We start from the raw sequence: 22,401 nt of genomic DNA on the forward strand, positions 1-22,401 counted from the left end.
ATGCACATCCATAGCCTGATTACAGCTTGTTGGATGTAATTCTTTTGCAAGTCCAGTGTCGTACACAGATTTTTGCTAGTAGACAGTAAATTCTTCCTAAGTGCTGATTTTATGTTGGGGAAATCCTCTATGAGATGTCAGCTTTTCTAATGTTTGGAGCTTCCTCTTCTCAACGAAAACAACTTAAAATCAATGAGTCTGCAATGTTATCTTAAATAACAAGATGATGCATCTGTTTCGCAAAACTGGCTTTCTTCAGAGCTGAAATTTTTAACTGTCAGAACCCATTAATGCTAGTATCCTCTAGAAAAATGAAATCTGATGTCTAGAAATTTTACAGCCAAAGCTACAAAATAGTACTTGAAGCCTTTAGATTGCCTAGGATACGAAGCAAGAGAATAATTCAGAGTCTCTTCATCAAACTTCCTTTTAAGTGGAGTATATAATCTGTTTCAAATGCACCAAATGGGTTTAATTCATCTCTCCGAACTGGTATGTCTTGGAAACTGGTTATCTGGGATCAGGTTCTGCACATGAATGGCTATTTTATTGTCCGGCTCTCTGCTTTTGGATATTTGGGAGAAGTTTGTTATCTCGAGGTCAGGATAACACGTGCTTTGAACGTCAATCTTGCATGCTGTTTCTGGGTTCTCTTTTTACTCTGGATACTGGTTGGTTTTGCTGTCAGTTTTTTTCTATCAGTTATCTTTAAGAATATCTTCTTGTTTCAGTATTTCTTCCACCAAAATTTGTACATTTTCTGTTTTCAAGTGTTGTCCTTCAACTTCCAGTTAATTATTGGCATTCTTCTTTATGGTTTGAAGTCTGTTTTCCGATTTCAAATGGTCCTTGTATCTTTCTTCCTTAATGGTTTTGATTGAAGCATGTGCCTCATTTGTTGGCTACCTAGTTTAAAAGTCACATGCCTTTTATCTTTGAATATTATCTCACCTTTTTAGTTCTTTTTAGTTGGAACTTTAGGCGGTTCTCGAAAAAGTCCGCTTTTCTTTGTCTTGATTTTGTTCGAAAGGACCCAGGTATCTCGATTGAAATCCCCGTAAATGGTATTTTCCGTCGAAATAGTATTCTTGCTTATTTCGATGATCCTCGATACAGAAGAAAGAGTTTGGGCATTAGGTCGTTTTATTCAAAACCCCAATTGTGACATCCCTTCTCTCCCACTTCACACCTCGGAACGCACCAATCTAATCTATTCTATAGATATTTGGACTAGAGTTGACAAACAAACAAAACCAGCAATATACTTTATTAGTATCGAATAGAAATCTAAATGGGGCGTGGCCAAGTGGTAAGGCAACGGGTTTTGGTCCCGCTATTCACATGCCTTTTATCTTTGAATAAGGCAAACGAGTTATCTTTGTGACTGTTGTTGTGAGTTTATCAATTGAATTAAGCAAATGATTCATCTTTGTGACTGTTGTGTGAGTTTATCTCATTGAAAAAGGAAGCTATGCAGTATGACAACTGAGGAAAATGACCATTTGATGATACATGATATTGAGGGCCACCATTTTACATGTATTTTTATGTCATTTTAGAGAGAAAATTTTATGAAGTTCTTGAACTTCTAGTGGTCGGACAGCCTGATGTAGTAATCAATGTGAACTCTGTAACTTTCTGATCTTTCTACCTCCACCCCATCCTTTATCTATTTTTTTTTTGGAAATAGTAACAAGCACCTCCATCCCTCTCTTTTAATTTCTGAATTTACTTTGGGGGTTTTGAGGTTCTATTTTTATTACGTGTTGATATTTGTGGCAATATTTGCATAAATTAACCTGCTGCTTGAGTTTGCGGCTTTTGTCCTATTGTTATGCCCAGTATTTTAAACTTCTCCCAACAGTATTTTCAGTGACTAGCGCTTATCGGTTGACACCAATAAATAATCTTATGCAGATTTGAAGATGAAAAATCTGTTTCTAATTTGTACGAAGAAATGTGGGAAGAAAATATGAGTAGTGAACGGGTTACTCTTCAATTGTACTTGGGGGAGATCGTTGAGCTTATCAGTGGAGGAATTATGTCATCATCATGGTCTAGTAAACGGAAGGTATTAATAATGTGTCTTATATTCACTCTCATTCCAAGACAAGTGCATGAAATTTTAACCGTCTGCAGTTTTCTTCCTTGCACCTTAGCAGAAAAGGTATTTTGGATTGTCTCTGGAGTTGTACTATCCTGTTTAATATTCTCATGCAGGCTGCTCAGGCAATCAGTAAGCTCTGTGACACCCTTGGTGAGGTGGTTTCCTCACAGCACCACGTTCTCCTCTCATCCCTCTTGAAGGAAATTCCTGGCCGCCTATGGGAGGTAGGAGTTGGCACTTTTATCTTTTTATTTCCTTGGGTGAACTGGTATTATTTCTTCTATTTCGCTCTATCCCAGTTTATATGGTAGGCTTTCCATTTTCGGATGTCCCAAGATCTTATAACATGATTCCGCTAATAATAGGGTTATTTTAAACATTTCTCACATTTTTTAAGAATTTATGTTCACTTAACTTTTTCAACTTTTGAACTTTGTAATATTTTCTCAGCCAAATTAGCTTTTCAATTGTTTTTTCAATATTTTTTTTTCCATGCCACTATATAACAGTTCTAGTCCCTGAAGTCTTAATTTATCAGCTGGATCCTTTTACTTAAGCCTGTACAGAATATTGTGTTTATTGTTTAATTATTGTGATAATGATTATTTAACAGAAAAATGCATTGATATGTTGCAGGGAAAGGATGCAGTACTCTCTGCATTATCTGCACTCTGTATGTCGTGTCATAAAGCAATTTCTGCTGCTGATCCTAACGCTCCAGATGCCATTTTGAGTCTTATATTATCTGCATGTGCAAAGAAAACGAAGAAGCATCGTGAAGCAGCTTTCTCCTGTCTTGAGCAGGTAAATATGCACTCTGGATGTTTGAGCACCTTTATTCATGCCGGCAGGAGCATGCGAATTTTTTGCCTGAAATATCTGACAGCAGTTAATGTGAATAATTTTCATATTTTCTTTTTTTGACCAGTGATTATGTGGAAGAGTCATTCCAAGACATACTTTCTTCCCTTGTGAGGGATAATGTCAAATAGAAGTGTTCGATCTTCCAATGTTTTTAGTTCAACCACCAATGAAAAATAAATTGGAGGATAATTAAACACCTACGAGGTTTGGTTGATGAACAAGTTATACAGAGATTATAAAATGGTGATCAAGTCTTGACGGGATTATTTAGTGGATACACTTTTATTGGTATATGTTTGGTTCGTTGGACTAAAAATGGGTACTGAGTATAATATAAAACATGTGTTTGGTTTTACGCTAGGTAAACGGAAAAAACTTTTATTTTCAATTTTAAACCTGACTTTTTAAAAAGACTGGGGGAGAAGAGCTTTGGAAAAAGGCATCTTTGTCATTTTAGTGTTTTATCCCGGGATTGTATTCCCATATTGAGTGTGGTATAAAACTAATACAACAATTGTGTAATATATAATCCTGGGATTGCTAATCCTGGAAACAAAAGTTTAACCAAACACGGGATAAAATAATCCCGTATCTTATCCCGGGATTGTTATCCCTTATCACACAAATCAAACAACCCTTAAGTGAAATGACTTAAACTTCATAGTCAACTTCATAGCCGATTGGTATCACACCATTCAGACACATTCTACATTGTTAGTTTAAGACTTTGAAGATCCAATCTTTTAGCTTCTTCCATAATCCAATAAAATATGCTTTAGAAGATGTAAATATAGAAATGGCATTTTACTGTGAAGCAGTATTGAAAAGGTACTGATATGCATGATGCTACGTGTCTACTTTGCAGAGGTATATTCTGCAGCAGTATGTGTGCGCTATAGGTTCAAAGCCTCACTAAAACTTTTGCTTGTACTGTTAGTAAAGTTTGTTGTAGTTAATTTTTGTCAAACCTTCAGCTGCGCACAACCTCCCCCCCCCCCCCCCCCCCCACACACACACACACACACACAAAAACCCTCTTCCAGGACCCCCAAATAGTTGAAGAATGCTCAAAAAACTTAACCTATGTCAAGAATTTGCACCGAAGGGATGAAAGGTGAAAGCGTGTTGCAAGAAGTGAATAACCGGATAGCTATAGCTGGATCTAATAAAAGTAAAGATATCAATCAAATAGAACACTTGCACGTGTTGTTAAGCTGGAGCACTGGTTTTTGACAAACTGGAGCCGTGTCGCGAGGACTCCTTTCTATTCAATCAGAAATTCCGGACAATGTTTTCTGTGAGAGTTTTCTACCTAAAGGAAATTTTATATCATATGGTACAGTTAAATGGAGCGACATGGTTATTGAGGATTCACACAGCCGACACCAAATTGCTTGGATTGAGGCATAGTTGTTGTTTGCACGCTGTAGTTGAAAAATCAAGGAACCAACATTAGACTGCTGTACTGAAAGTTACAGCAAATCAAATGCTCTTTAGGGTATAAGTTGGGAAAAAGAGGTGGAGTTAGTACATATGTTGTATGCTGATAGCGATGATCTTTGCACTGTTGCTTGCTTTCCATATACACTACGGAATAATCTGAGTAGAAAGTAATTTACATAATGCTTGTCTAGTTTCTGCTTTTTATTGTCTAGTTTAATTTGATCATTTGGTGTAATGTTTTAGCTTCCTCATGTTTCATGGCATTAAATACTATTTCCTTTTGTCGTCTCTCCTTTCAGGTTTTAAAGGCATTCAACAATCCAGACTTCTTCAATAAAGCTTTTCCACAATTATTTGACATGTGCAGTCTGCAAATTAATACAGGGACTGATCAAATTAATTTGTCAAGTGATCTCACGGGAGGTATTGCATGAATTGTTTTATTTGTCTGCCCTTATGGTAGATGTACGACCGTTAATGATGCATATTTGAGCGTCTTAGAAGCTCAAACTCATTTGTCTAATTATGCCTTTTTATTATTTACAGGAGACGAGAAGGAGGATTTTTCTTCTGCACATGATAAGATAGTAAATTGTGTAACAGCATGCATCCACATAGCACGGACAACTGATATTATTCAACAGCAGAAGAACTTGATTGATTTTTTCTTAATTTCACTATCACCAAACTTTTCATGGCCAGGTATGCCCCTCATAACATTACTTATCCTGACCAAGATGGTGAAACAGTTATTCCTGTCCTGATGTGCTTGTTTTCTTTTCTGCAGTTAAAGTGTCTGTTTTTTCGTCAATTAAGGAGCTATGCTCAAAGCTGAACACAGAAGTTGGTTCTCAAGATACTTCTCAATATGCGTGTATAATTGCTTTTGCCCATGAGGTGATTCATATCCCAAAGTTGCATTTTTTCCGTCACTAATACTGCACCGGGATTCTAATTAAAATTTTGGTCTCTCCAGTTGTTCTGCAAAACCTCTGTGAAAGTACTTGAAATTATACAAACAGTAAAAATTGCCCAGGTATGTCATCTTCTTTATGCTGTTAGGCTTATCAGAAACAAATATGCATTCCCTCTTTCACACGTGTCATTACTACTATTTCATCTCGTCCACTATCGACACCTGATTGTCTGTTGTTACGTTGAATGGAGATATCTCCATGCTGGTGTCTCTTCCTGCCTTTATAAACTGTTTGGCCAAACCTCTGAGAAGCTAAAAGTGCTTTTTTTTTCAAAGGGTGCTTATTTTAGAAAGTTGAAGTGTTTGGCCAAGCTTTAGGGGAAAAGTAAGTGCTTTTAAGCAGTAGCGGAAGCAGTTTTTCAGAAGCTAAAAAGAGTAGCTTTTCCTCAGAAGCACTTCTGGAACATTGGTCAAGCACAAAGTACGGATCTAAAAGTGTTTTTCAAATTGATTAGCCAGACATGAACTACTCCCTCCGTTTCATAATAAGTGGTTCTTTTAGTTCATGCACACCCCTTAAGAAATTGCTCACTCCTAGAAATTTTTGAGTGTTTTTACTTACCCCTAAGTATTCTTGAAAAAGACATGGTAGTTAATGAATCTTGATTATTTAAATCAGGGCAATTTGGGAAGAATCTGCCCAAAGTATTCTTGAAATCCTAAAGCACCACTTAATTTGAAAAACCTAAAAAACCACTTATTATGGAACGGAGGGAGTATTACTTTCCTCACATTCTTTTTCTAAAAGCACTTTTCAAAATAAGCCGATTTTGGAAATTTGGCCAAACAGGCTATTACTCTTTTTTCAGTTGCGATATCATCCTGACTTCAGTAATTCAGCTAATTCTCTCTGCCGGTTAGGATCAATTAAGTATGTATAGCTGTTGTATACTTGTTTCTGCGGTCCTTTCTTCTGGTCACCCAATCTTATGTCTAGGGTGATAGAACTTAGTAACAGTTCTGTAGATTTAATGTTCTTTCCGGCCTCGCAAGATTCCCACTGCATGCATTTAGCAATGTTTCTGCATTGAATAAGAAACGTGAATTATGCCTGAAATGAACTCTGATCTCATCATTCATTTGAGAAAAGTCAATGTTATACTATACATTTATGACTAGTATTTTCAATTATAGAATTCATTTATGGAAATGGAAAGGGGATATCCTGTGATTTCTTGCTCAGGTTTGTTAGAAGGTTTTTGTTTGTTTTATATTTCATTGTGAACCTAAAACATTTTCATCCGTGCGCAAACTCAGGTTCACATAGCAGCTTCAGAGTGCCTTCTGGAAATGGTGAACTTATTGAAAGCTACTGGACAGTTGCCTGGTGGAGAAGTGGCATTCAGCCGCGAGTTTGTGCAAGTCTATGATGTGGAAAAGAACGAACATGCTAAGTCTTTGCTCAAGAGATGCATTGACATCCTCGAAAACCTCGAGAAAGAGCACACAGTTTCAAGTTGAATTCATTGATTATATCTGGACTACAGGGGATACATTTGCATGGAATGCCGAACTCATTGCAGCTGCATTTGGATCTGCTATAGGCTGCACTCTCTCGTGGGCAGGAGAAAATAGGTAAGGAAAAAAAAAAGGAATCAAATACAAAGATCTTGAGCTTGTCAAGCAAAGGCGAACACTACTTTACTATAATGTAATGACAAGCCATTTATGAATGGTAATATAATTGGCAGAGATCAATGTAACTTTGAATTTTTTTTTTATATGTTAATGAAATTTCTGATGATTTGTTTTTGTTGTAAGCATCATTTCTTGTTATTGATCTTGAACAGTGAAAATGTATGATTATTTTTTTTTATATGTTAATGAAATTTCTGATGATTTGTTTTTGTTGTCAGCATCATTTCTTGTTATTGATCTTGAACAGTGAAAATGTATGATTATTTAGGATGTCAAATTTGCTAAGTTATATTCTGGTAACTATCTAAAAGTTAAGGATTAAGTGATAACCTACCGATATAATTGCTACTTTACATTCGATATGTATAAAGTTTAATTCTCAACAGGGTTTCATTCTCTTTCCTCTACATGCTTTCCCAAAAGAGACTACGAGTGTAATAAGAGTAGATGTCGACAAGAGGATTACCCTAAGGTGTTGCTACTGAAAATGGATTAAATCAGTCCCATTCGTACTGACTTTATTCTACAACTTATCCTCAAAGGAATTACTTACTGCCACAACCATTGCTCCCTTTTAAGGGGTGTATTATTGTTTCCGTCATGAATGTTGCTTCAAAATATATTTCTTTTTCCATGTAAAACTTTTGTTTCAAATACATAACAATATAAAATTAGTGGATGGTGTTTAAAGATGGTTATGTCAATAATAATTTAGTTTGTGATGATTAATACCTTAAATAACCTAGCTAGTCTATGAACTTTTCAGTTGCACGTATATCATATGCATATTATTATAAATTTTTGGAGTAATTTCTCAAACGGTCACTAAGCTTCATGAGTTTACATACTAACACATCATTTTATGTTATTTTGTATTAATAAAGTATCTTAACTATTCATTTATTTCTTTGAAAGTCATTTATGCTAGAAACTTAAATAAAACCACCGGGCACTGCCATTAATTATTATTCTTTGTAAAACCACCGGAAAATTTATTCTTTTTTCCTACTTCATTAACTTACGCTCTAGTAAAGTTGTTGATAGGGGGTATCTGTGTTTAGAGTGGGTGGATGTATCTGCATATCTGTGTTTAGAGTGGGTGGATGTATCTGCAATCGATCGTATTTAGTGTTAGGTTTAATGATAACTACATCACACGTGTATGTCATACTTTTTTTAAAAAAAAAAAAGCCCAAAAAAGAGAAAAAATAGAAAGAAAAAACTGTCATTTGTCTGCTACTCTTGTAATATTATTCAAATGGATAAAATGCAGATTACTTTGATAAATATGGAAAATTTTGAAGATTATCTATTGCTAAATTTAGCATAATGCATACAATTATCTACGTTAATAATTAAGTACAAAGAAAGGGAAAGTTTTCCTGTGGTGTTATCTAAGTTTTCGGCATGAGTGACTTTCAATGAAACAAATAATTAAGTGATTTTATTGATATAAAGCAAAGAAAAATGACCTTGGTAGAGAAATTCATCACGTTGAGTGACCATTTGAGAAATTTACTCGCAAAACATTCTTATATGCCCAATACATATTTGTTAGTATACTGTATTAATAAAAACTTATGACTCATACTCTTGAAAATAAAATTATTTGAAGAAAACATAGTAAAAATTTTATATATACACATGTTTCCCATGAGAAGTCGTCAACTAAGAGATTACCATCAAACTTAATGCCATGGTTTTCCTATTAAGTGAGACAACTTCATATTCAGTTTCTGTTTAAATAGTCATTATTGTCTTGAATCATATTAGGGATGCTAAAGCATCCATTGTTGATACCTAGCTCATTTTTTGTTCTGTTTGAGTTAATTACTTATAAAACAATAGCAAGTAAAGTGAATGGATTTTACATTAACAAGTATAATACAAATAGATCTTGGCTGTTGAATTTTTTCCCAAAGAAAATCACAAATTTACACATCAAGGAACCTCAGGAAGAATACAGATCAAGACTAACCAATATGCACATTTGGAATGTGAGCAATTTTGTGCCAGTCCTCTCCCATCCCGCTCTCACACCGCTTTATCAATGCTGGGCTTGTGAGGGCTGTTTTGTGCTGCAATCCCTCAGGTAAAGATTTTAGCATCTTACAGTTTTGAACATATAAGTCGGTGAGTGAAGTTAAACCTTCCATTCCTTGCTCGAGGAGACTCTCTAGTGCGTAACAATAACGAATTTCCAGACGCTTCAAAGCATTGAGACTAGCCAGGCTGCTAGGCAACTGTCTGAGTTTTTTGAAGTATATAATACTCAAGGACTCAAGATTCGCAAGTTTGAACATTTCTTCTGGGAGTGTAGTTACTTCGAAGTTATGGTCAATAGAGAGGGAAGTAAGAGTGCTAAGCTTAGATATGGAGCTAAAACTTGTTGCATCTAATTTGCCCCAGACATCTAATTTCTTGACAGAAGACAGGGTTGGAAAAACAAACATAGGACAATGCCAAATCTCCATTTCTTCAAGCATGGAGAATTGATCTTTTCCGTCCGTTCTCAACAATCCTTTCAGATTGGGAAACCTTTCTATATCAAGTCGTTTCAAGCACGGGAATCTTATTGTGGGGATTCCAGAATGACCATTATCCTCTTCAATATACTCCACCTCCGCAGACCCGTTGTATAACTTTAGAGTTTCCAGACAAGGCAGCTCCCCAAAGGGTGGTAAACACGAGCAGTTTTCAAATCCAATTTCAATAGAGACAACATTTTTCAAAACTGAAGCGTTCATCCAATTTGGGAAATGAAAACCTCTGAAGCCAGTGAGCTTTAATGATTTCAGATTGGGGTGTGGTCTGAGGGCTTCAAGCACTTTTTCATCCAAATTTTTTTCTGATTCAAATCCATATGTCCTAATATCCCAACTCATGCTTAAATTGTACAAATTTGCTTTTATAGATAAATTAGCTTCTTTTGCATCCTTATCATTCTTCACTCTCTCAGGGTCTGTGATTGAAAGTGAGCCATGTAGGTTTAGGTTTCGTAGTTCACCAAGTAGATAACCTTTCCTCTCGCCCACAACAAAGCACTCTAGAGTCTTAAGGCATGTCAATGATCCTATTCTTGGTGGCATAGAAGTCAGTAGACAACCCTTGAACAGGAGATTTCTAAGACTGCTTAGTGTACTTGTTTGTTTTGGCAAATAGGAAAGTGAGATGCAAAATGATAGATCAAGAGTCTGCAGATTTTGAAGCTTGCATAACCTCTTTGGAAGGCTACGGATGCTACTGCCAAACAAGTTCAACAACCTTAAATGTATTAGATCTCCGATGGAAGATGATAACTGCTCCACCTTTGAAAATTTCATATCAAGAACCCTTAGCGAGGCAAACCTTTTCAAGAGCAAAGGAGAGTAAGAAGGCACCTCTTCAGCAAAACCAATGGACATGATATTTTTCTCTGCTGCTCTTACTTGACGAATTTTGCTGCTCCTTGTGTTTGTTGAGAACAGAGAAGTAGCCAAATCGTGGATGAGATCATGCATCTTGAAATAAGTATTACCAAATTTATCTTCTTCGACCTCTTGGAAGAAAGACCTCAAGTATAGTTCTTTCCATACTTCATTACCCACATCCTCTAGCTCCAAATTTCCTTTTGATAAAATAAAACCATGTGCCATCCAGAGAGTGATGAGATTTTTCTTTTCCATTTTAGTGTCTTTTGGGAATACTGCACAGAAAGCGAAACATTGCCTCAAATCAAGTGGAAGGTGATGATAACTCAGTCTCAAAGCACCCAATATTGAAGTTTCATCTTGCGGTAAATTCCAAATCTCATTTTCTCTCACATGTTCCCATTCGCTTTTTTCTCTCTTGAAGCGTAAATGACTTCCAAGAGTATTGGCTGCTAGAGGCACACCCCCACATTTATTCACAATCTCCTTTCCAATGGCCATAAGGTCGGGATTTGTTTCCTTTTGGTACCCAAATGCACGTTGCATAAACGACAACCAACAATCTTCTTGAGACAACTTTGATAACTGATATGGTTGCAAAGTTCCCATAATCGATCCAACCTTTCTAAGACGAGTAGTGGCTAGAACAAAAGCACCTCTAGCTCCAACCTTTAAGACTGCTTTTAACTTAGCCCGCTTTTCTTGATCATCATTCCAAACATCATCTAAAACAAGCAAGTATCTTTTTCCATTCAACAACTCTTGAAGCTTCTTTTGGAGGGGAGCCAAGTCCATGTCACCAAGAGGCCTTCCTTCAATAGATTCTACAATTGCCTTTATCAACCTTTTCTCATCAAAATCATCTGAGACACAAACCCATATCTTTAGATTGAAATGCTCAGTCACTCTCTGATCATTGAAAACCATTTGTGCAACTGTCGTCTTTCCTAGTCCCCCCATACCAAGTATTGGGAGCACTGGAAGGTCTTGGGCATTATTAACATTTTTTATCAGGATTTTCACAATCTCATCCTCCTCTTTGTCCCTTCCATAGACTTTTGGTTCAGCTAAAACAAAACCTGTTCCAAGCAATGCGGACACAGATATTGTTACATTCTAGCTCAGTAGGAGCAGTCCGTAACCGGGAATAATAGAATACGTTCGCAAAATAAAGACACAAGGAAGGGTTGACATGGAACAAACATGTAGAGAAAATCTCTAAAATTTGTCCCCACCCAAAAAACACTATCTGGTAAGTACAAAAAATTGAATATAAACTAAGCTATTAGTAAGTACTCCACTATTTTTGGCTAGAAACTGTTTAAGAGGAGCACCTGTTTCACGTGTAGCAGCTTGTTTCTCTGCAATCTTTTCGTGCAAATGGAACTTCCTTCTTTCCTCAGCAATTGCATCTAGTTTCTCCATAATTCCTTTCATTCTTTTTCCAACCTTGTAACGGGAAGTGATAATATTTGGACGAATACACCCTAATAGAGACTGGTTAAATCCTGCTGCCTCAGTTTTACATTTGTCCAATATGTCATCGACTTCATATGCAGCAGCATTGAGTTTCTGCAACCAATTCTCTATTGCCTTGTCCTTCAATTGCTTCTCCAAAGCATCTTCAAGTACAACTTGGATCGTAGAAAACGTGCTCGAAAGCTTTTTGAACTCATTTTCAAAACCGAAAATCAATACAAGTTCCCCTTGGATAAAAGAAGTCAGATTGTCTAGCAAAACTTGAAGGAAAGCTTCTGCCATATGTTGGAATTCACTATAACATATAGTGGAGAAAGTACTCTTAAGAGTAATGGAATTGTAACACAAAAGTATAAAGCTATTTGACTATATTGGGCAGTCCAAAGTGACTGATATATTCAAAAGCTTGGGTCTGGATTTGCAGTAATTGATCAGTTTTTTAACTCAATTATTACAAGTAAACTGCATGCGGCATGACTTTCATTGCACCTATAGCTCTCTCCCTGCCCACTACCAAGACTTTTCTTTCCCCTTTGACTGCCAAAATGGCAATGGGGGCGGCGCAGCCAAAATATTACTTTCTCCGTCCCCAATTTATTGACACTCTTTCTCTTTCGGTCTTTTTATTTGTAGCAACAATTTAACATTAAAATTTTCATTTTACTCTTAATAAAATAATTTTTAACCACAAAAAAAAAAAAATTGACTTGTTTTAGACCACAAGATTTAACAGTGATCAACTGGTGCAACATTTGACCAAATATAATTTAGGGAAAATGGTCAAATATACCCCTCTATTTTAATTTATTGGCTAACTTTGCCCTCCGTTAGCCAAAGTAATCAAATATACTCCTCCCGTTACAAGTTGGGGCCAAATATACCCCTATCGTTAGCAAAATTTCAAAAATACCCCTCATTTCTAACATATTCCCACATAAGCAAGTTTGATCGTTGGAATTGAGTGACATGGATGCCACGTGGCATTTAACTTATTCTATATGGTTCCTACGTGACAATTTTTTAAAAACAATCTAGAAAATTGATTTTTTAAAACAAATCTGAAAAAAAAAATGGCTTTTAATCTGAAACTTTTTTGTTGTAATAAAATCCATTTTTTTAAAATATATTCTCGAAAATTGGATATTTTAGTTAAAAAATCTGGAAAACTGTAAAGTATTTTTTTTTAAAAAAAAAGTGTCCGATTTTAAAAAAAAAATCATTTTCCATATTTTTTAATAAAAAAATCCAATTTTCCAGAATATTTTTTTTAAGAAGCGGGTTGTAACACCCCGAATTTTTTTAAACTAACTCTTGAATTTTCGATTGACCATATCTTGATAGTAACGATATATTTTACTTCGCACTTCCTAAATGTGAACTTGACGATATTTGAAACTTGTTTGACCATGTCGTGTCTAATTACCTCTCCCCAATACTTCTTCGGCCTACCCCTACCTCGTCTGAAACCATCCATGGCCAACCTCTCACACCTCCGCACTGGGGCATCTGTATCTCTCCTCTTCACATGCCCAAACCATCTCAATCTCGCTTCTCGCATCTTGTCTTCCACCGAGGCCACCCCCACCTTATCCCGAATATCCTCATTCCTAATCCTGTCACTCCTGGTGTGGCCACACATCCATCTCAACATTCTCATCTCGGAAACTTTCATCTTTTGAACGTGAGAGATCTTAACTGGCCAACACTCCGCCCCATACAGCATAGTCGGTCTAACCACCACTTTGTAGAACTTGCCCTTAAGTTTTGGTGGCACCTTCTTGTCACATAGCACTCCGGAAGCAAGCCTCCATTTCATCCACCCTGCCCCAATACGATGTGTGACATCATCGTCCATCTCCCCGCTGCCTTGCACAATAGACCCAAGGTACTTGAAAATACTTTTCTTCTGGATGGCCTGAGTACCAAGCCTTACTTCCAAGTCAGCCTCCTGAGGTGCTTCACTGAACTTACACTCCAAGTACTCTGTCTTGGTCCTACTTAGCGTAAACCCTTTAGACTCCAGAGTATGTCTCCAACACTCCAGCTTAGCGTTAACTCCGCTACGAGTCTCGTCAATCAGGACTATGTCGTCCGCGAAAAGCATACACCATGGCACCTCACCTTGAATTTGCCGTGTCAATCCATCCATCACCAAGGCAAATAAAAACGGACTAATAGCTGATCCTTGATGCAACCCCATCACAACTGGAAAGTGCTCTGAGTCTCCTCCTACTGTCCTCACCCTGGTTTTGGCTCCCTCATACATGTCCTTGATCACCCTAATGTACGTCACAGGTACACTTTTAGCCTCCAGGCATTTCCATAGGATCTGTCTTGGAACTTTGTCATAAGCCTTTTCTAGGCCTCTTCCTCTCCCTATACTGCTCCACCAACCTTCTCATAAGATGGATGGCTTCTGTAGTTGAACGTCCCGGCATGAATCCGAACTGGTTTTCTGAAATAGACACACCTCTCCTCACCCTCATCTCCACCACCCTTTCCCACACTTTCATAGTATGGCTTAGCAGCTTGATACCTCTATAGTTGTTGCAACTCTGGATATCTCCCTTATTCTTGTATAGAGGGATCATTACACTCGCCCTCCATTCTTCAGGCATCAATGCCGTCTTAAAGATGACATTAAACAACCTAGTCAGCCACTCCAAACCTGCCAGGCCCGCGCTCTTCCAGAATTCCCCCGGAATCTCGTCAGGTCCGGTCGCTCTTCCCTTGCGCATCCTACGAACAGCACCCTTAACCTCGTCAACCTTAATACTCCTGCAATAGCCAAAGTCGCGACGCCTTCCTGTATGTTCTAAATCACCCAACACAATGTCTCTGTCCCCTTCTTCATTCAAGAGTTTGGAGAAGTATGACTGCCATCTCCGTCTAATGACAGTCTCCTCTAGCAATACTTTGCCATGCTCGTCCTTGATGCATTTTACTTGATCCACATCACGTGCCTTTCTCTCCCTCGCCTTGGCTAGCCTGAACAATTTCTGGTCCCCTCCTTTCTCTTCTAGTTCAGCATACATGCGTTCAAAAGCTGTCGTTTTTGCCGTCGAAACCGCCAACTTCGCCTCCTTCCTCGCCATCTTATAAAGTTCTATATTCGTCCACTTCTCCACCTCATCCTTGCTTTCTATCAACTTCGCATACGCCACCTTCTTTGCTTCCACATTCCCATGAACTTCTCCATTCCACCACCAGTCCCCTCGATGCTGACCACGACTACCTGTCGAGACCCCCAACACTTCCCTTGCTACCACCCTAATGCAACTAGCCGTCTTATCCCACATACTGGTCGCATCCCCACTACTATCCCAGGCCCCCATATCCTTCAATTTCTCTCCCATCTCCAGGGCACTAATAGTGGTCAAATATATATATATATATATATATATATATATATATATATATATAACTAGCCGTCTTATCCCACATACTGGTCGCATCCCCACTACTATCCCAGGCCCCCATATCCTTCAATTTCTCTCCCATCTCCAGGGCACTAATAGTGATCAAATATATATAGCTAAGGCCAACAATACTATATCACGGTCATGCCAACTGTACAGGGGGCCGACAAGGCCAAGCAAAACATATATACACTGACAACTGGTCTGCAAGCCTCTAAAAGAGCAACACAATATCAACAGGTCGGGATAGGGCCCCGACATACCCCAAAACAATACATATACATATGCATCTGTACCTATAGACTCACAACCAGCAACTCCGAAGAAATGGAGTCCGACACTCAATCGCTGATCTCGGTGTCCTACTGCGGAGGCACGCTAGCCTGTCTATCAGCACCTGTGGGCATGAACACAGCGCACAAAAGGCGTCAGTACGAAATATGTACTGAATATGTACGGCGGTAAGCACAAGCACAAATAATGTAAATAATATGAGAAGAGATTTACAAACAACCTGAAACTCTGTTCAAAGCCATTGAGGGCCACCATAACCACAACATAAATGTAAATGCGTGCTCCGAAAATTATTCCTCACTGTGGAGGTATATATCATATCATATAACAATAATAATAAATCTCTCTGTGGGGTGAGCTCATCATCACAATATCATCTCTGCCTAACTGATCGGTGGCGATGCACAGCTACGTGCCTACTCGGCCGCCTACAACACGGCTCGGTAAAGAAGAAACATGTCTAGGTGCACATATAAGTGCCTACCCGGCCGACTATAGCGCGGCTAGGTAATGAAAATAAACACATATATATAAGTGCAATGCAAGACCAACCTGAGAAGAGATATCATGACAAGAGTCGAAGTGACCTATCGTCGTTATCCTTCGACTATCGTTATTGTCCCTACGTTCTTTGGTTTTCAACTATGAGCCAACCAGCACAAGAAACATGGAAGTTACGTGGTATGGATTTGTTTGAAGTAGACATCATGTTCAAGCTATCAGTAACCATGATCAATATGAACGTCGGAAAAAGAACGAACAAAAGAATTTTAATTCTCTTTGAGCGACGAACAAGGAAGGATGAGAATACTTAAATCTTCTTCGATGTGATCTATTCATGAGAAAAGGGCAGATTTAATCATATTTATCAATTTGAAGTGCAGCTGTTCGAATTCGATGAAATAATCCAATAAACGTTCATTCGAGTTCTAGTCATGCCAAAAGATATAAAGAAGGACCCTACATACCTCGCTGATAGAGCTATACATACCTCGTTGATAGAGCTATACGCGTCTTCCGGGTCCTTGAATACTTTATGAACGACTACCTACACAAAACTAACTATTCAAGATCAAGATCAAAATCAAACTCATAGCTCATGAAAATCTTCACTTAGACATTTAAGCAAGTAACTCGCGAGCATAAGTTCGTAGGCACTTTTGTAGCTCAATTTTCCCGCAAAACGCTACAAAATTTTACTTTTCTACTTCCCCTAATCAGTACGATCCTATCCATACCACCATAACTCCAAGAAACATGTTAAACCTATATAAAACAGCCCAACAATCAAGCCAAGTCCATAAGAGTTCATAAGAATTGCAAAAGCTTATTCTATAGGGGTTTCTACCTAATTTCTAGGTTTAATTACTTGTAAGGCTCAAAGAGATGAAGGAAAGGTTAAATCATACCTCAAAAGTTGAATAATACTCTGCAACTTAAGTTATTTCAAGACGAAGCTTTCTTCCGAAAATCGAAACAACGAGAAATCTATGATTCTATGATTGTCATGTGATTCCTTATGTTGTAATCACTTGATTTGCCTTTGAACTTAGTTGTGATTGATGGAGAATAAATTTGGGAGAGTATAAGGGCTGTTCTAGGGCTTAATATTGATGAAAATGAGGGCCTAAAACGTTGGGTACTCTATTTATATCACTTAAGTTGGGCTCACTGCCCTGTGGCAGTTTGCACCCTTGGACGGAAATGCAGATTTCTCTCTACTCGGACGTCGTATTGACAAACGGTTAAATGTGCTGGAAACTAGACTTGTAGACCTTCGATTGGATAGGTGTATCACCTCATAACTCCAAGTATATTGAGAGAAAATCTCTTTCACATCTGACCCAAATTTCAGTGAAATTTACAGACGTAACTTGCGACGACCTTTGTCGACTTTCGTATCACAACTCGTTTGACTTCAAAACTTAACATACGACTATTATACTATTTAAATACCTCAAAACATTACCTTCTTAGCATGTTAGCCACCTTACGATACGATAACACATGAAAACACAAGGTGTAACACATTACGTACATGTCCCTAATGCAATGTGATCTTCCCTTATGTAGGAATTAAGCCATGGCCTTTTCTTCCTCTAATAGACCTATGGAAGCCACTCGTGAGGGTTTAAATAACTCTAATGCCCAACCTCACTTACAAGAAGGGGTTGGAGAGCATTTTTCTGATTCTAATTTTCCTCATACTAGTGGATCTGAACTGGAAATAATCAGGGTGCAAGAGTTGGGTCACATTCTCATATGAGTCATAGTACTCCTGTTGTTGATCCTCCTTTTCAACAAATGGCTGATTTCTTTATTCACATGGCTAGAAGAATGCCCGACCCTAATGAAATGAACTTTGAGAAAATGAGAAAAATGGGCGGAGTTGAGTTTGAAGGCACTGTTGATCCTACGGACGCCGAGCAGTGGTTGGAGCGCATGGAAAGAGTATTTGAGCAATTAGAGTGTTCAGACGCTGCCAAATTTAAGTATGCCGTCTCACTGTTACAAAAAGATGCTTATGACCGGTGGGTAAGTGTACCGAATGCCAAGGCAAAACCTCCTGTTCTTACTTGGAATGATTTTGTGAAAGAATTTCATATGAAGTATGTCCCACCTGCTTATCATGATGCAAAGAAAAAGGAGTTTCTGAATTTAGAGCAAAGGGGTATGTCTATTGCTGAATATCAACAAAGTTTCTCAGGCTTTCTCGTTATGCTGGTGGTATTATTAATAATGAAAAAGATAAGTGCAGGCGATTCGAAGACGGTTTGAATAATTCCATCAGAAAATCTGTGGCGGTCCTACAACATGAGAACTTTTGTAAATTAGTTTCAGCTGCTCTTACTTGGAAAAGGATCGATAAGAAACAAGCTAGTAGAAATGAAAACAAGTTCAGAAAAGCTGATGCAGATTCAGGAGGTCCATCTAAAAGGGGAAGGTCTGACAATTCCAAAGCTGGTAGTGTTCACAAGTCAGCCCAGCATAAGCAAAATAGATCAAATTTCTCTACTGATAGCACTCCAAACTATGGCCAAGGCAAGACTCGTATACCCACTTGTGCACAATGTGCCCCAGACATCTAATTTCTTGACAGAAGACAGGGTTGGAAAAACAAACATAGGACAATGCCAAATCTTCATTTCTTCAAGCATGGAGAATTGATCTTCTCCTTCCGTTCTCAACAATCCTTTCAGATTGGGAAACCTTTCTATAGCAAGTCGTTTCAAGTACGGGAATCTTATTGTGGGGAATCCAGAATGACCATTATCCTCTTCAATATACTCCACGTCCGCAGACCCGTTGTATAACTCTAGAGTTTCTAGACAAGGCAGCTCCCCAAAGGGTGGTAAACACGAGCATTTTTCACATCCAATTTCAATAGAGACAACATTTTTCAAAACTGAAGCGTTCATCCAATTTGGGAAATGAAAACCTCTAAAGCCAGTGAGCTTTAATGATTTCAGATTGGGGTGTGGTCTGAGGGCTTCAAGCACTTTTTCATCCAAATTTTTTTCTGATTCAAATCCATATGTCCTAATATCCCAACTCATGCTTAAATTGTACAAATTTTCTTTTGTAGATAAATTAGCTTCTTTTGCATCCTTATCATTCTTCACTCTCTCAGGGTCTGTGATTGAAAGTGAGCCATGTAGGTTTAGGTTTAGTAGTTCACCAAGTAGATAACCTTTCCTCTCGCCCACAACAAAGTACTCTAGAGTCTTAAGGCATGTCAATGATCCTATTCTTGGTGGCATAGAAGTCAGTATACAACCCTTGAACAGGAGATTTCTAAGACTGCTTAGTGTGCTTGTTTATTTTGGCAAATAGGAAAGTGAGATGCAAAATGATAGATCAAGAGTCTGCAAATTTTGAAGCTTGCATAACCTCTTTGGAAGGCTACGGATGCTACTGCCAAACAAGTTCAACAACCTTAAATGTATTAGATCTCCGATGGAAGATGATAATTGCTCCACCTTCGAAAATTTCATATCAAGAACCCTTAGCGAGGCAAACCTTTTCAAGAGCAAAGGAGAGTAAGAAGGCACCTCTTCAGCAAAACCAATGGACATGATATTTTTCGCTGCTGCTCTTACTTGATAAATTTTGCTGCTCCTTGTGTTTGTTGAGAACAGAGAAGTAGCCAAATCGTGGATGAGATCATGCATCTTGAAATAAGTATTACCAAATTTATCTTCTTCGACCTCTTGGAAGAAAGACCTCAAGTATAGTTCTTTCCATACTTCATTACCCACATCCTCTAGCTTCAAATTTCCTTTTGATAAAATAAAACCATTTGCCATCCACAGAGTGATGAAATTTTTCTTTTCCATTTTAGTGTCTTTTGGGAATACTGCACAGAAAGCGAAACACTGCCTCAAATCAAGTGGAAGGTTATGATAACTCAGTCTCACAGCACCCAATATTGAAGTTTCATCTTGCGGTAAATTCCAAATCTCATTGTCTCTCACATGTTCCCATTCGTTTTTTTCTCTCTTGAAGCTTAAAAGACCACCAAGAGTATTGGCTGCTAGAGGCACACCCCCACATTTATTCACAGTCTCCTTTCCAATGGCCATAAGGTGGGGATTTGTTTCCTTTTGGTACCCAAATGCACGTTGCATAAACGACAACCAACAATCTTCTTGAGACAAATTTGATAACTGATATGGTTGTAAAGTTCCCTTAATTGATCCAACCTTTCTAAGACGAGTAGTGGCTAGAACAAAAGCACCTCTAACTCCAACCTTTAAGACTGCTTTTAATTTAGCCCGCTTTTCCTGATCATCATCCCAAACATCATCTAAGACAAGCAAGTAGCTTTTTTCATTCAACAACTCTTGAAACTTCTTTTGGAGGGGTGCCAAGTCCATGTCACCAAGAGGCCTTCCTTCAATAGATTCTACAACTGCCTTTAACAACCTTTCCTCATCAAAATCATCTGAGACACAAACCCATATCTTTATATTCAAATGCTCAATCACTCTCTGATCATTGAAAACCATTTGCGCAACTGTCGTCTTTCCTAGTCCCCCCATACAAGTATTGGGAGCACCAGAAAGTCTTGGACATTATTAACATCTTTTATCAGGATTTTCACTATCTCATCCTCCTCTTTGTCCCTTCCATAGACTTTTGGTTCAGCTAAAACAAAACCTGTTCCAAGCAATGCGGACACAAATATTGTTACATTCGAGCTCAGTAGGAGGAGTCCGTCACCGGGAATAATAGACTATTTTTGCAAAATAAAGAGACAAGGAAGGGTTGACATGGAACAAACATGTAAAGAAAATCTCTAAAACTTGTCCTCACCCCGAAACTAAGCTATTAGTAAGTACTCCACTATTTTTTGGCTACAAACTTTTAAGAGAAGCACCTGTTTCACGTTTAGCAGCTTGTTTCTCAGCAATCTTGTCGCGCAAATGGAACTTCCTTCTTTCCTCAGCAATTGCATCTAGTTTCTCCATAATTCCTTTCATTCTTTTTCCAACCTTGTAACGGAAAGTGATAATATTTGGACGAATACACCCTAATAGAGACTGATTAAATCTTGCTGCCTCAGTTTTACATTTGTCCAATATATGATCGACTTCATATGCAGCAACATTGAGTTTCTGCAACCAATTCTCTATTGCAATTCACTTTCTTTCACTATTTTCTAAAGAGCAAAAGCAGCCTGAATCGAAGGCGAATTGGTTTTTGTTCTTGGCGGGAATAAGGAAGGTGATTTTGTGAACTTCAAGTCTTCAATTTGTTTTGCACTTTTAAAATATTGAGATACTTACGGGTTGGAGAGAAGCCAAAAATTGAAGCACTGGCTATGATCTCTTGTCAAGAATCCATATTATTTCTATTGTTTAAAGAAGTTTGTACTAATTAGTGTGAAATACACGTACAACGCACATGTTCGAAAACTAGTTATTATAAATTTTGGGTTATAAATTTTTGCTGACCATGTACATATAAAAAATAATAGTATTCTCATTCATAACTTTGAAATGGGCAACTCTATTACATAAAAGGCAGGCAAGACCTAGGGGCAAAGTGAAATAAAAGAACCAGAACAACAACATATCCGGTGAAATCACATAATGGGGGTCTGGGGAGGGTAGAGTGTACGCAGACCTTACCCCTACTTTGGGAGGTAGAGATACTGTTTCCGAAAGACCCTCGGCTCAAGAGAAAGTGAAATAAAAAAAACTTAGGGGAAAATAAAATAATTACTTATTGGACTCAAATATATAAAAGTAATAGCTAGTAGGTTAATTACTAACTCAACTCCCATGTACAATTCGGGACACATAGAGTACTATTCCCCACAACTGCTGTATTTCTAGATCGTGTTAAATCACCACTTTCTTTCCCTCTTTCAACAAAAAAAAGCCACTAACAACTAAAGTTCTACTAACACTTCACCGAGCCTTTGGTAGCATCAACAAGAGTGGAACCATGATTCTGCTAAAAAAACTCAAGTCCCATTCCATAATTTTTCTAAACCGTTCTGTTGCAAATTCCTGCTTTGAAATCCTTACTGTAAATCTTAACTGTTGTTCGTTTCGCCTACTTCGGACTGGCAATCAGCTTTAACCAGTCAGAGAAATAGGTTTGTCTATTTAGGAAACTGCACTATCATTCTACTATAATTCAAATTTACCTTTGTATTATAGTGGTAACATTTTTTTAGTGGATCAAGCTGCATCTTTTCCCAGCAATCATTTTCCATTATCCTAAACCACTATCAGGAAACACCACATTGTTATTAGTTCC

The 22,401-nt window shown here is 37.9% G+C and overlaps 2 protein-coding genes and 1 pseudogene across 4 annotated transcripts in view; 1 reads left to right on the forward strand and 2 right to left on the reverse strand.

Annotated features, from left to right (window-relative positions):
- Positions 1 to 7,229, forward strand: part of LOC132643671 (uncharacterized) — a 47,262-nt gene extending 40,033 nt beyond the window's left edge. For all 3 annotated transcript variants that reach the window (XM_060360171.1, XM_060360172.1, XM_060360173.1), the window contains 8 exons: positions 1,918 to 2,071; positions 2,221 to 2,331; positions 2,744 to 2,911; positions 4,714 to 4,837; positions 4,961 to 5,116; positions 5,202 to 5,311; positions 5,391 to 5,450; positions 6,648 to 7,229. In XM_060360171.1, the coding sequence (XP_060216154.1) occupies positions 1,918 to 2,071; positions 2,221 to 2,331; positions 2,744 to 2,911; positions 4,714 to 4,837; positions 4,961 to 5,116; positions 5,202 to 5,311; positions 5,391 to 5,450; positions 6,648 to 6,851 (1,087 nt within the window). In that variant the 3' untranslated portion in view covers positions 6,852 to 7,229. The remainder of the gene's footprint in view (positions 1 to 1,917; positions 2,072 to 2,220; positions 2,332 to 2,743; positions 2,912 to 4,713; positions 4,838 to 4,960; positions 5,117 to 5,201; positions 5,312 to 5,390; positions 5,451 to 6,647) is intronic.
- Positions 7,230 to 8,880: 1,651 nt separating this feature from the next.
- Positions 8,881 to 12,514, reverse strand: LOC132643673 (putative disease resistance protein RGA3). The gene is made up of 2 exons (XM_060360174.1): positions 11,773 to 12,514; positions 8,881 to 11,517 (listed from the first exon to the last, which is right to left on the reverse strand). Exons 1-2 carry the CDS (start codon positions 12,197 to 12,199, stop codon positions 9,002 to 9,004), a joined length of 2,943 nt encoding a protein of 980 aa, XP_060216157.1. The 5' UTR covers positions 12,200 to 12,514; the 3' UTR covers positions 8,881 to 9,001.
- Positions 12,515 to 18,632: 6,118 nt separating this feature from the next.
- On the reverse strand, positions 18,633 to 22,357 carry LOC132643966 (putative disease resistance protein RGA3; annotated as a pseudogene).
- Positions 22,358 to 22,401: the final 44 nt, after the last annotated feature.

This window comes from Lycium barbarum, chromosome 6 (genome assembly GCF_019175385.1).
Source record: "Lycium barbarum isolate Lr01 chromosome 6, ASM1917538v2, whole genome shotgun sequence".
Taxonomy (NCBI): domain Eukaryota; kingdom Viridiplantae; phylum Streptophyta; class Magnoliopsida; order Solanales; family Solanaceae; genus Lycium; species Lycium barbarum.

What these genes read in the sequence shown, in the direction of transcription:
- LOC132643673 (XM_060360174.1), bottom strand. Translation starts at nt 12,199, where the DNA reads ATGGCAGAAGCTTTCCTTCAAGTTTTGCTAGACAATCTGACTTCTTTT. An exon ending in AGCTGCTACACGTGAAACAG is followed by an intron (nt 11,518 to 11,772) that starts GTGCTCCTCTTA and finishes TGCTTGGAACAG; the next exon opens with GTTTTGTTTTAGCTGAACCA.